The following is a 13,929-nucleotide window of genomic DNA, read 5'->3' as shown; positions in this document are numbered from 1 at the left end:
AATCGCTTAATTTGTGAACGATTAAACGTGGATAAATACATTGACAAACAAAATGTGTGCTTGCTTCTGGTGTTAATTTACATTATACAAAATAAAGGTGCTTTTCTTCCATATGGAAAAATACCTGTAACTTAATCTGTTTTATTTCACATTCAAATGGGTGAAATATTGAATTTTTATCGGGTTTCTATGTTTAAAATGTTTATATCCTATCAATCGGGCGCAGAATGCCAGCCAATTTACAAAAAAAGAACGTGGACATCCAGTTGGCGAGAAAGATGACTAGCTATGCTGATCGGAAACGCCGTCGGTATGTGGAGGAGGCTACTGTCAAAGACCATACAGTATGAAGATCACTGACCAATAATGAAGTGAGGCATAAACTGCTTCTCCAATAGAAATCCCGGATCACACTTGAGGGCGATGTCATGGCGACTTTGGCTAGCTGAGCGCATGCGCAAAAACACGTCATCGGGTCTGACCGTTGTCTCGCGCCGAACTGCGCGTGTGCATGCCGTCGAATCAAAGGCACTCCTTCAATATAAAGTTGTGTTTGACGAAAATGAAAACGTGTAACTTTGTCACTTTCACGAGATTGGAATAATAACATGTTCAACAACTTTTAAGAAATTGGCTCGAATCTAGGTTGTGCCTTTAGATTTCTAGAAAATGAACTAAGGAATACATTTTCACTTCTCTCACTGATCCCAGATCACATGGACATATTGTCCTTGTTCGAGAGCATCAAATCCATGATGCATTGTGGGTAAATTGTGACTGACTGGCGGATCTACAAACATTAATGAGTAGTTATTTTTGATGCAAAGTGATTTGGAGATCAGTCAGTCAGCAGCCACTTGCAATGTCGAACAAGCTCATTGACTTCTCCAATCCCAAACCCCAGCATGTGTCTGCTTGGTCAGTTTCGCAAGCGTTCCCGGTAGTCTCGCGATGTTGCGCCTCTGGGTTTAGAAACTCTGCTACTGTTGTCTGACAGCTAGACGAGAACTGGCATAGCTAGCTAGATATCTGAAAGGAAATACAGCAATTCTCAACATTGATGGTTTCTATAGAGGACTATTTTATACATTGACAACCCCACATATCAGCTGTTAAAATGAAAAAAGAAGGAACGCGGTGAGTATTTTTTTCTACAGTCTCTGTCGGCTGGCTAGCTAGTAACGTTACAGTAGCTAAGTTAGCGGCTAACAAATAGCTACTATAGTTAGCTAAAATAAAGTTAGCTGGCTCACTAGACCGTTTTCCTAGCAGAAGGCATTAGCTTAATAAATGAACGATACTGTGAACACAATTAAACCATAATCCATTGTCATGTAGCAATCAGTATGGTTGCTATTCTTTACTGCACTAGCTACTTTAGCTAGAGCTAAACACAGCTGGCTGACCAAATTATCCAGCTGTGTCTTTCGGTCGGGGTTTTGTGTCTGTATTTGAGTGTGTGTGTGTGTTCTCGTCGGGATTCGACACTTCAAGTATGATGTAGCTAGCTAGCGTTCTAACTATGTTTGTTTTGTAGAAACCACATTGATTAATCACCATCAAATTAAGATTATATGTTTTCCTGATATCTAACGTTACAACACATAATGATTGGTAGACTTGATGATACTCTGTCATTTTGGAGAGACCAGGGAATGTCTAGCCACCCCCTGATATTCTGCTATCTGAGGGCTCCGGAGTGGCGCAGCGATCTAAGGCACTGCATTTCTGTGCTAGAGGCGTCACTACAGACCCTTGTTCGATCTCGGGCTGTATCAGGATCGGGAGTCTCATAGGGTGGCGCACAATTGGCCCAGCGTCGTCCAGGTTAGGGGAGGGTTAGGCCGTCATTGTAAAATAAGAATTTGTTCTTAACTGACTCACCTAGTTAAATAAAAACATATCTGGATAGATAATGGTGTCTGTATTGTATTTTGAGGGTCAAATAAGAATGCTTTGGCTTTGATCAAAGGTTTTCATTTATATGGTTATTTTTCAAAAGCTATAATGGTCATGTCAGTATATTTCCTAGAAGCTGTAAGATGCTGTAAGATCCCATACAGACAGATATATGAATTCAGTGTCTGAGTAGCCAATTATCTGGGTGAGGATATCTAGGAGACAGCTTGGCCGGGGTAGGCCGTCACTCCCTTGTGCCCTGCTGCTCATACAGAGATAGAATTTTAGAAGTAGCTGTGTTGTGTTTTGCCAAATTGGCTCAACTGCACTCTGGATTTTGGGGCAAATGTGCCTACAGTTCAGACAAGAAGATCATTATTTTATATCCTAATATTTACTACAATACAAATTCTCAGTGTTGTGAAAACATTTTAAGAGCCTTTTTCATGTTGTCATACAGCTCAGTGTAGTAATAATGTTGGTCAAAGAAAATGATATTATATTTTAAACCTCACTATTTGTCTCATAATAAGCTCTGTGACGTAACTAGTACTAGAAGTGTATTGTATGAAGTGAATGAGGTCCTAACTCCTTCTCATCACTCTCTAGCTGTTGGGCCTAACTGCTCTGAGCTGAGTCTGTTCCTCATCATTCCCTTGACCCCTGACCCCCTGGACGGCGTAACCATGACGACAGGGGAGTGTTGCCACCTCCCTGGCTCTCTGTGTGACTGCACTGGCAACGCTGCCCTGTCCAAAAGCGTGGAGGAGTCGGATAACTGCAGATCACAGTATGTCACCCAGGTCACAGCCAAAGATGGACGGCTGCTCTCCACTGTCATCAAACCTGCGAGCACACAGAGGTACTGTGGCTGAAAACTCACTTTCAGAGCTGAGCATTTATGAGATGTTTAGGGCTTTTATAACAGGCTGTTATAGTAGTAATCCTAGTCATATCTGGAACTCGTGAGAGTGTTTGGGAGTATGTGTCCGGAAAGATGTCTCACAGTTAGCCTCAGAATTTATGAGAATTTGCTTAGCTGTTAAGACTGAAATGGTATGTTAGCCCAAGTAATATTCGGCAGGCTGTAGTAAATAAACCCAGTCTAAGTATCCTGTTCAGGACCTTTCTGTTTCCTCCAGCGATGGGCCAATCTGCCGGATCTGCCACGAGGGGGCCAACGGCGAGGGCCTCCTGTCCCCCTGCGACTGCACAGGGACTCTGGGCACGGTGCACAAGAGCTGCCTGGAGAAGTGGCTCTCCTCCTCCAACACCAGTTACTGTGAGCTGTGCCACACAGAGTTCACAATTGAGCGCAAGCCCAGGTCCCTCACAGAGGTAACAAAGGTCAATGCCTTTAGCTTGTCTGCACTCCTATGCCTGCCCCTCTGTGTGTGTGTGTGTGTGTGTGTGTGTGTGTGTGTGTGTGTGTGTGTGTGTGTGTGTGTGTGTGTGTGTGTGTGTGTGTGTGTGTGTGTGTGTGTGTGTGTGTGTGTGTGTGTGTGTGTGTGTGTGTGTGTGTGTGTGTGTGACTGCTGCTGCTGCTTGCTTTTGCCTTTGTCAGCATTCCTCTGCCTGCGGTGTGTGTGTGGTTCTGCTTATGCTGTGTCAAAACACATGAGCATGATTCACTCTTCTTTGTCTCTTTCTGCTTACATAGATTACTCAATGGAAACATTGTGCTTGTAGCTGCAATACTTCTGTGTTGATATAGAATTTTGGGCCTTGCTCATGGGTCAACAACATGAAGCAATGTTGGCTTAGTTTGACTTAGTTGTGTATTACTCATGCGTATTAAATCCTGAATATGTCAACGGAAATCTAGTTAGGGAGGGATTAGGGATTTTTTTGTTTGTTATTTATTGTAATGTATCATCATGTGTTCGTGTAATGACTGATGTATGAACCCAGGAAGTTTAGCCATTCATCTACTAATGGGTATCTCAATAAACCAAACCCTGAAGAAGAAGAAGAAGAAGAAGAAGAAGAAGAAAAAGCAGCGTGAGTCCTCCAGTTGGTCCTGTAGTGCATGCTCAGTACACTTTATTTCTTCCTTCTCTCCCCTCTCTTCTGTCTTCACAGTGGATGCGGGACCCGGGCCCTCGGAACGAGAAGCGCACGTTGTTCTGTGACATGCTGTGCTTCCTGTTCATCACGCCCCTGGCAGCCATCTCTGGCTGGCTGTGTCTGAGGGGAGCTCAAGACCACCTGCACTTCAACAGCAGACTGGAGGCCGTGGGCCTCATCGCCCTCACCATCGCCCTCTTCACCATTTACGTCCTCTGGACTCTGGTAAGTAGGCCCACATCTAGGACCGGCTAGAATTGACCTTAGATCAGCGTCTCAGCATGCTATATCATGGTTGGGAAGCTAGTAGCCTGTCTTTGACTAATCACACTTTAAATACTTAGTGGGACAACAAGACCGTCCAAGACAGTCCCACTTAAATTAGATGCGTAATGATTTGTTTTTATGAGTCTTTTGTCATGCCTGTTGCTTCTAAAAAGACTTTGCTTTAAAAGACAGAAATGGACTTTGATCGAGTCTGTTTTGTATTTACCAGTTGTATTGTGTTTCAACTCATGAATGTGCTTGGGCAGCAGTTCTCAAACCTTTAGCGTGCCAGTTTGTTTGTTTTTAGCTTTGGAGGAGCATCAAAATTCTCTCCTCCTCAACCCCCTTCTCCCCTCCTCAACCCCCTTCTCCTCTGCAGGTATCATTCCGCTACCACTGTCAGCTCTACTCTGAGTGGAGACGAACCAACCAGAAAGTACGCCTGCTCCTTCCAGACGCGAAGGGTGGGCATTCTAGCCAGCATTCCCTGCTCTCCACGAAGCTGCTGAAAAAGACAGCTGACGAGACCATAGTATGAGGTCAAAGGTGGGAAAATTGATGTTGGGGTTCTTCTTCATGTGCTGGAGGTTTGTGGCAAAAAAAACAAGTCTCCAACCAGAGCCCAAGCACTTGTGGATGCAGATTTTTTTAATTTTTCTGTTTAAATCCTTTTTTACCTACGTGTATCATCATCAGCACTTCATTTGATACCTTTCTTTTTTATTTAGTCGTGTTATAGCCTTTACTGGCGTTTTTTATATTGATCAGGTAAAGAAAGCAGTATGTTAGAGGCCATTGAGTACCGTGCAGTATAGTGTTTTGTGAAGGTTTGGAAATGGGAAGTTGATTGGATGGTACTCCACTGGGCCCTGCAAGAAGACGGCGAAGGATTGGACTGATGCTCAGTGGAGATTGCTGTCGAAGCTTTAAAACCGAACGCTAGCGTTGAAGTGAACATTTACTCTCTTTATTTTCAGTTCTCCTCAACCGTCTATAAAAGTGAGGCATGGATCGTTGATGCTGATCTAAGGCGATTCATCCAGCAGTTGATTCCCTAACCACTGAGTGCAGAAGTGAGAAGTTTTGACTCCGGTTCACCAGCCACAGGCTATTCCACTGGGGGATTATATATGCTCATGCCATTTTTATACACAATTCAGTTGACTCCCTTCAATTTAACTCCCATCTGTTTTCCCCTTGGTGTGAGCAGGAATGTTGTTCATGAAGATGGAGATTGTGCAATAAAACACTGTGGACGCAGGTGCTCTCGCAGTATGTGAGGAGACTGCCCCCAACACGCACAGTTTTGCATGCATGCGATGCACTGTTTATTTTTTTTATTTCGTTGGGGGGGGGGGTATTGTTGTTTTTTTTACTTTGGGTGATTGAAAGATCGGTTGGTTGAGCTTCCATTGATTTAGTGTTGCTAGTGTGTATGTTGCTCAAGGTTTCCTCCCTGGGAGTATAGAGGTCTCATACTATCAGCACTTAATAGAAAAAAACTGTTCAAATAGAGTGAGCTGATCTCTAGATGCCACTGATGAAGAAAAACCTTTATGGAAATGTGTACCCCACAAACATGAAGTTCAAACTTTTTGTGGTTGAAGGAAAGTAAGGCTTACCTTTCCACTATCGCATGGTCAAGATCAGACTTACAGGAAATCAATAGTACATTGTTCTCCTATGATGAGATTCCAATGAAAAGCTTTTAATTTGTGTTTTTTTTTTGTATTGGTGTGTTTTCTTTTTGTGTAGTCACGTAACAATAGCTAGTAATGACATCCAGAAAGAGCGTAGATTGGTTGGTTGATGTTACTTCAGGTTAGTAGAAGTTGTATTCCCTCCGATATGCAGTCGACCAGACTCTGACGCCTACACTCAGACGTACCTACTGACTGTACCTTGACAGTAGAACCCAGTGTCTGGTTCTAGACTGTTATGGGTTTTGTTGTTATCCATCTACCACAACTTTAAGACATATGAGGTAACCTCTGGATGAGAGAGATGTGCAAAAACAGCATAGGTCTTTGTGTGGGTTTTGTGCATTTGATTTCTTCCCTGTACACTGTATGGTCCTTTCGGACGTTCCTCTGTCTTAGCGAAGCTTCATTTTGACATATTTGTATATGTATTGTTAATCATAGCGTCCTTGGTTGACCATACAAGTATTGACCCTGAATCATAAAAGCTGTTAACAGGCCTAAAGAGAGGAGGATTAATGCAAATATCCTCCTCAGTAGGGGAAGCTCACGTTATGGTGCACAGAAGCCAAAAACCTAGGCCTAGGTCACTCTTTTTGATTTTTTCTATGATAGTCAAATTTGTTTTAACCCCTTCATAGCAATCATGCTCCTATCTATTGCTCATCTGTAGGGGCAGGTTCAACTCTTCCGGTACCTGAGGGTTGATCCCCTGAAGGGCTTTGCGGTGGAACAGCTATGCACTGGAAAGGTTTATTTTTGCAGCTGTAAGAACCCTGGTTGTGGGAGTGGCATTCTGAAATCAGATTAAACTTGGGGGGAAAATTGTGATCTACAGTAAACAAAGTAGGTAGTCATCCTCAGCATAGACGGACACTAGTCAGCCCAGTTCAGTTCAGTGTAGTGTCCTGTTGGGAGACCCATTTTGAAAATAGATAGAAATGTTTTTGTTGTTGTAAAGTGGCGATTGTCACTGAAGGAATCCTCATCTGGTGTTAAAGGGTTGATAACGTTGTGCAATAGTAATACTAGAGTTTAGTATGAGGTTATTTTCCTGTGGGTGTGTGGTGGGGTGGAACCGTGTTGAGGATTTTTCAGGGTGGAGAGAGTTCTTATCTGCGTCGTCAGCGATGGGCCACTGCCCGTGTCACATGCTGTCTCTGATTGGTGAGTTCGCCTCCAGCTGACGTGTTGGGAGCTATGGAGACTTTGCAATGTCGGGTGTAGTTACAGCAAGTGTGCAATTCGATCACTTCACAGTGCAATTCTTACCTATAACCTTAACAATACGTAATGAAAGCAGAAGTATAATGTAGAAGTAAGTGCATATGAAGGATCGTAGCAGTTCGCTCACTCGTGCAGGCTGAGAAGGTCATGATAGGATGTTGGATTTTTCTATGCGAGTCTTGAGTTGCCTACAATATGCTCAGAGACATTCAACTCCAGTGTTATAAACGCTAACTCAAACAGTTCCTTCTCTCCAAAGAAGCATTGATTCTTGTGTTTTTATACCAGTATATCAAACGGCACTTTCACAAAACTATAATGGAAATGAATACAGTGTGGTTGTTTATATCATCTCCCAATACAGACTTTGAAAGGGATTTAAAAGTGTTACTGATATTGTACAATTTTCCCAGTTTCTGGTGTTCGGATATTGCTCCTCTGATTTCGTTTTTGATTTGAAGATGAAACCAAGGGTCCAGGGCATTGTCATGCTCGTATGTAAAAGGAGCAACATATCAGCTTTGTAGACTTGTTTTTGTTAATGTTTTAATCTCGTGTTCATTTTACCACAGTTTTTAATATATTCATGTGTATCATTTGTAATTTGTTTCAATTATTCATTAAGCACAGGATTTGTATCAATCTTACACTATAGTATTTCAAAACATGTTAATGTTGTGCAATGTATAAAGAAAGATGTCTTCACCAAGATATGTTGGTGCTTGCAATCAGCCAAGAAAAGTGTGCAAAGCAAATTTAAAAATGAAGCTACAGAATGGATAAACATCAATGACTCCTTTGTCTTCTTAATGATGTGGACACTTGCATGTACTACACAGGCCTCTTATTTGATGTTATTTCAGACTTTACGGTTATCTGCATCAGTTAACACATTCAGTCCAAAATGGAATTGTTTGCAAAATGTTGGTTGAACTTTTCCAAAGTTCATGCAAATATTGTGTGTACTATCCTAGGTCACATTACTCTTGATAGGGGTTTTGCACTTTTTGTTCACATGGAAAATGTAGAATTTGTTTGGTATCCAGTGCTCTGGTTTCCAGTCACTCTCAGTTCAACAAGAGGGTAAACATATCAACAAAATGTCCCATGTCATGTGTTAAAGTATGTTGACTTACTGGTTACATTCTCAACTTATACTGAACAGAAATGTAAAGTGTTGGTCCCATGTTTCATGAACTGAAATACAAAATCCCTGAAATGTTCCATATGCACAAAAAGCATTTCTCCTTTGCCAAGATAATTGATCCACCTGACAGGTGTGGCATATCAAGAAGCTGATTAAACAGTATAATCATTACACAGGTGCAACTTGTGCTGGGAACAATAAAAGGCCACTCTAACATGTGCTGTTTTGTCACACAACACAGATGTCTCAAGTTTTGAGGGAGTGTGCAATTGGCATGCTGACTGCAGGAATGTCCACCAGACCTGTTGTCAGAATTGAATGTTAATTTCTCTACCATAAGCCGCCTCAACGTCATTTTAGAGAATTTGGCAGTATGTCCAACCGGCCTTACAACCGCAGACCAAGTTCAGCCAAGGATATCCACATCCGGCTTCTTCACCTGCGGGATCGTCTGAGACCAGCCACCCGGACAGCTGATGAAACGGGAGTATTTCTGTATGTAATAAATTCCTTTTGTGTGGAAAAACTAATTCTGATTGGCTTGGCTTGGCTTGGGCCTATGCCCTCCCAGGCCCATCCATGGCTGCTCTCATGCCCAGTCATGTGAAAACCATAGATTAGGGCCTAATGAATTTATTTCAATTGACTGATGAACTGTAACATAGTAAAATTATTGAACTTGTTGCACGTTGTGTTTATATTTTTGTTTGGTATATAAAACTCATCTCCATCCAAGGCTCTTTTCTAATCCATCCTCCTAAAATAGACCGCCAAAGATGAGAGGGTCATGTCATTCGATAATTCAATTCTGTTTTCCACTACTGGCTTACACAGAGGTCAGCAACTGATGAAATGTTGAATTGAATCCCTGTGAACAGTTAGTTCCTGGATCTCGCTCCCATGCAATGCCTGGCAGATGGGCCTATAAGGGGCTTAGAATAAACACGGGTCTAATAGTTTTCATAAGCTGCTGTAGCATCATGCTTGACACCACTAGGCTAGCTCTAAATGGGGTGTGGCGCTGTCCTAGATCAGAGGAACAGGACTGGGCCTGGAGGAAATGTAACAACCTCCTCTAGACCCCCGCCTTTACAACAGCAAGCCTCCAGAAGGACAGACAGACATACAGGACAAGACAGCTCACATAGTCTACCCACATACATCTAAAGTTGAGCATTTTGAATTCCAGTACTGTACAGCACACTGATAAGGGTTGCGTATGTTAAATGAATGACTTACGTATTACTTTGTCATTGAGTTTATTGTAAAGTCTTACAGTGCTTATTGAAAATAAAACAATGAAAAGGTGAGACAAATACATTTGAATAAATACACAATGAAGGTCATTTCTGGCATGATAACTAACGAAATGCATATACCAATGTAATTATACTGCCTTATTCAAGAGAAACTGTGAGAGGCTATATACACAGCACCATCTAGTGGTCATTGTTCAAATCTCAGAGTCCAAAACACTACAGCACTTCAAATCCAGCTCATCCCATTTCACAGACAACTGTCCTGTTGCTACACTGCAGGAACCTCAATGTTGAATCCATGAATAACTGAACAAGTGACAGGAAGGCTTTTTTACGTTTCACTTCATGACAGAAGAGCATATGTGAGTTCACAAGTAATAAAAAGTAAGTTTTGTATACAGGGAGGGAGGGGAGAGTAGGGCGTCGCCACATATGGTAACAAAGACAGAATGGGCGGTACAGGATAAGACAGTGTGATGGTGGAAGTGGAGGGGGGTTGGGGAAAGGGGGTCAGAGGAGTGCTGAGGGTCACAGGCTTTGGCAGCACGGTAGTTTGTTTTTCTGCCCATCGGTGGTGGGGGGGACACTGATGTCCACTACATTGTTGCCTGGAGACTCGTCATGTGCTGATCTGTCAGCTATCTGCTTCTGTGATACGATTCGGTAGATTTCTGGAGGAAAAAGAAGAGACAGTAACTGAAAATATAATGTGCCAATAATACATACATTATAGACTAGTTTGTTTCCAGTAATGTGAGGTGTGTCGTGGCTCCCTCTTCTTACCTGCGAGGATGTTCTTGAACGCCTCTTCTACATTAGTGGAGTCCAAAGCTGAGGTCTCAATAAATGATAGCGTATTCTTTTCTGAGGGAGAAAGAGAGAAAAGATTGAGTTGAGACAAACAGGGGTGTCTTCTTTGTCCCCGGAGTGAGCTGTCATCTACTCCAGTGTTTTTGTTGTTTACCTGCGAAGGCACGAGCCTCGTCTGTGGGCACTGCCCTGAGGTGGCGCAGGTCACTCTTGTTGCCCACCAGCATGATGACGATGTTGTTATCAGCATGATCCCTCAGCTCCTTCAGCCAGCGCTCCACGTTTTCATAGGTTAGATGCTTGGCAATGTCGTACACTAGGAGAGCCCCCACCGCCCCCCGGTAGTACCTGATTGGGACAGAGCAGGGAGGATAGGAGGTCATAGGTTGTGAGACTAAGATAGAGAAAGATTTCAAACAATGGTTTCAGTACTATCAAAATATGCTAGTTCCATAAAGGGCAGGTTACAGCAAGACGAGCATCCTTAACATTATTGAGCAGTGAGCTCCCTCCTCCACTCACGCTGAGGTGATGGCTCTGTAGCGCTCCTGTCCAGCTGTATCCCAGATCTGGGCCTTTATCATCTTGCCATCCACCTGGATGCTGCGGGTGGCGAATTCCACACCGATGGTGCTTTTGCTCTCCAGGTTGAACTCATTCCGTGTGAAACGGGACAGCAGGTTACTCTTCCCCACACCAGAGTCTCCGATCAGCACCACTGGCAACAAAACACACATTTAGCACTGCAATGACAGGCTGCTGCTGTATGTTCAGTACAGTGGAAAATGTTAGACCACATAACAGATCATATACAGTAAACCAATTACAAGTATGCCAAGTGGATTACTTAGGAAAATGGTCATAATCAAATGGATCTGTGCATGTCTGACTTCTTTGAATGCTTTGGAAAGACAATATGTTCATTGATTGAATACTGCTGTTTGCCAGGCCTTGCCAATATGACGAAAACAACAGAAAAGCATTCTTAACAGAAATAAAGTGGTTAAATGAGTATAAAGTGCTGCTCTGTCTCTTTAGTGGAGGAAAACGTTGTGAACTTTGTCCTTCTGAAGTCATGCTGCAGGAAGCTGAGAACCTGTTCCGACTGGGAAACCTGAGTTGACACTTTCAGAGGGCCTCTCTTCCTTTCCTGTCTTCTCCAGTGATTCACCCTCTGAATCAGTTGGAAATCCTCTGTTCTCACTCTGTCCCTTTTATCACATTTTCTATTATCGTGTTTTAAGTGTCATTTGGAATGTATCATTTTGAATATTGCTGTATACTACACTAGATTGGTAACAGGTGTGGTGTGCTTCTGTGGGATTGAAACATCTAACAGTAACTCATCAGTAGGGTAATAAATTGGTATCTGTAAGATTTTGACAAATGTGGTTTCTTGTGCCAGGGACTTCCTTCCTGCTCATTATCCCATTCTTATCTGATACAATTAAATGGCCAGTCTATTATCAGGGATGGTCATGTTCAGCTACATCGCATACTGTCAGTCACATTATAATGTAAGCAAACAGTTTATGAACAAATATAACAGTATTTCTATTAGGCATATTCTTTATGGGTATTACCAATAAGTTACATATACAACAAATAAAAAATTACAATGACTTAATGAATCACCCGTTTCAGGTTTGACCTTTGGCACACTTGTGAAAAGAATCCTAGCTATCATTTGTATTTTTAGAAATCTGCATGTTGCTGGCCAGCACCTTTGAGTATGATGATGGTGTTATGAAGGAACGAGACCAGACAAAACCTCTGTCGTTAGACAAGTTAGAGCTGTGCATTTGTCAACACAATGCGACAAACTAAGAATTAGCAAGCCACCAGATCAGATGGAGGCTTGCTAAATCTATCTGGACATTCTAAAACAATCTGTTATAATAAAATACATTGTGGGAGCTTCCTCTAACGGTACCTACGTAATTGACAAAATCAGACAAATTCTATTTGTTGTAGCTACCACAAAAAGCAGCTAGCTACAGCTAGATGGGTAGAAATGGATGACAGTTAGTTTACCTTTGAACAAGAAATCGTATTCATCATCTCGGTTACCCATGTCTTTAAAATCGTCTGATTCCAATTTAATTGCGATATATTCCTGGTCTAGCGTTTCAGCTGTTGGTTGTAGTGTTTGCTACGTCCCTTTTTTCCCTGTAACCCAATGCGCGAGACAATGCCTTGGCTGTCACAGTCTCCAACCGACCGCAGGAAGAGGGGATCTTCCTGGCTCTGCAGAAGGGGAGGAGTTCACTGGCGCCAATGTAAATTGTACTACAATAATCATGGCATTCCATTACAGTAGTAATAGGCCTACATAGCTAGGCTATATCCGTGATAATATCTACAGTTGGTGGTTAAAGAATGCTGGCTTCTTTTTTCATCTGATGACCACCCCTGTCAAATGATACTTTATCAAGGGTCTACTCAAATCCTCAAGAAGTTCTACAGCTGCACCATTGAGAGCATCTTGACTGGCTGCATCAATACTTGTTATGGCAACTGCACCGGTCTCGATCGCATGGCGCTACAGAGGGTGGTGCGGACAGCCTAGTACATCACTGGGGGCCGAGCTCCCTGCCATCCAGGACCTCTATATCAGGCACTGTGAAAGAAAGGCCCAGAAAATTGTTAAAGATTTCAGCCACTCAAGCCATCGACTGTTCTCTCTGCTCCAGAACGGCAAGCTGTACCGGAGCATCACGTCTGACACCCAACAGCCGTCTGAACAACTTCTATCCCAAAGCCATAAGACTGCTAAATAGTTAACAAAATGGCTACAATGACTATCTGCATTGACCCTTCTATGCACACTCACACACTCACTCTATGCACTCACTCACACACACACACACACTCTTGTATAACTAACCTTGTGGGGACACACTATTCCCCTTAACCCTATTTTGTTTATATTTTTTTTATTTAACTAGGCAAGTCAGTTAAGAACAAATTCTTATTTACAATGACGGCCTACCAAAAGGCAAAAGGCCTCCTGCGGGGACTGGGGCCTGGGATTTAAAAAAATAAAAACAATATAAATATAGGACAAAACACACATCACAACAAGAGAGACACAACAATACATAAAGAGAGACCTAAGACAACAACATAACAAGTCAGCAACACATGACAACACAGCATGGTAGCAACACAACATGGTAGCAACACAACATGGTTGCATAACAAAAACATGGTACAAACATTATTGGGCACAGACAACAGCACAAAGGTCAAGAAGGTAGAGACAACAATACATCATACAAAGCAGCCACAACTGTCAGTAAGAGTGTCCATGATTGAGTCTTTGAATGAAGAGATTGAGATAAAACTGTCCAGTTTGAGTGTTTGTTGCAGCTCGTTCCAGTCGCTAGCTGCAGCAAACTGAAAAGATTAGCAACCCAGGGATGCGTGCGCTTTGGGGACCTTTAATAGAATGTGACTGGCAGAACGGGTGTTGTATGTGGAGAATGAGGGCTGCAGTAGATATCTCAGATAGAGGGGAGTGAGGCCTAAGAGGGTTTTATAAATAAGCATC

The 13,929-nt window shown here is 42.6% G+C and overlaps 2 protein-coding genes across 5 annotated transcripts; one reads left to right on the top strand and one right to left on the bottom strand.

Moving 5' to 3' along the window:
- The first annotated feature begins 520 nt into the window (after window positions 1-520).
- LOC139540936 (E3 ubiquitin-protein ligase MARCHF2) lies at window positions 521-7,946 on the top strand. 4 transcript variants are annotated; one of them, XM_071345010.1, is made up of 6 exons: window positions 523-1,137; window positions 2,509-2,761; window positions 3,042-3,246; window positions 3,982-4,191; window positions 4,613-4,779; window positions 5,211-7,946. In XM_071345010.1, the coding sequence occupies exons 2-5, from the start codon at window positions 2,586-2,588 to the stop codon at window positions 4,769-4,771; spliced, it is 750 nt and encodes a 249-aa protein (XP_071201111.1). In that variant the 5' UTR covers window positions 523-1,137; window positions 2,509-2,585; the 3' UTR covers window positions 4,772-4,779; window positions 5,211-7,946. The 4 variants fall into 4 exon arrangements, with proteins under 4 accessions (XP_071201110.1, XP_071201111.1, XP_071201112.1 ...); XM_071345012.1 differs by having other exon boundaries at window positions 531-1,137; window positions 3,042-3,237; XM_071345009.1 differs by having other exon boundaries at window positions 521-1,137; window positions 4,613-7,946.
- A 1,603-nt stretch (window positions 7,947-9,549) lies between these two features.
- On the bottom strand, window positions 9,550-12,625 carry LOC139540935 (ras-related protein Rab-11B-like). The gene is made up of 5 exons (XM_071345008.1): window positions 12,411-12,625; window positions 10,899-11,094; window positions 10,531-10,724; window positions 10,350-10,430; window positions 9,550-10,237 (listed from the first exon to the last, which is right to left on the bottom strand). The coding sequence occupies exons 1-5, from the start codon at window positions 12,448-12,450 to the stop codon at window positions 10,095-10,097; spliced, it is 654 nt and encodes a 217-aa protein (XP_071201109.1). The 5' UTR covers window positions 12,451-12,625; the 3' UTR covers window positions 9,550-10,094.
- Window positions 12,626-13,929: the final 1,304 nt, after the last annotated feature.

Source organism: Salvelinus alpinus, chromosome 16 (assembly GCF_045679555.1).
Source record: "Salvelinus alpinus chromosome 16, SLU_Salpinus.1, whole genome shotgun sequence".
Lineage (NCBI taxonomy): Eukaryota > Metazoa > Chordata > Actinopteri > Salmoniformes > Salmonidae > Salvelinus > Salvelinus alpinus.
The sequence above is the reverse complement of the archived record's forward strand: the minus strand, read 5'-3'. Positions and strand labels throughout refer to the sequence as shown.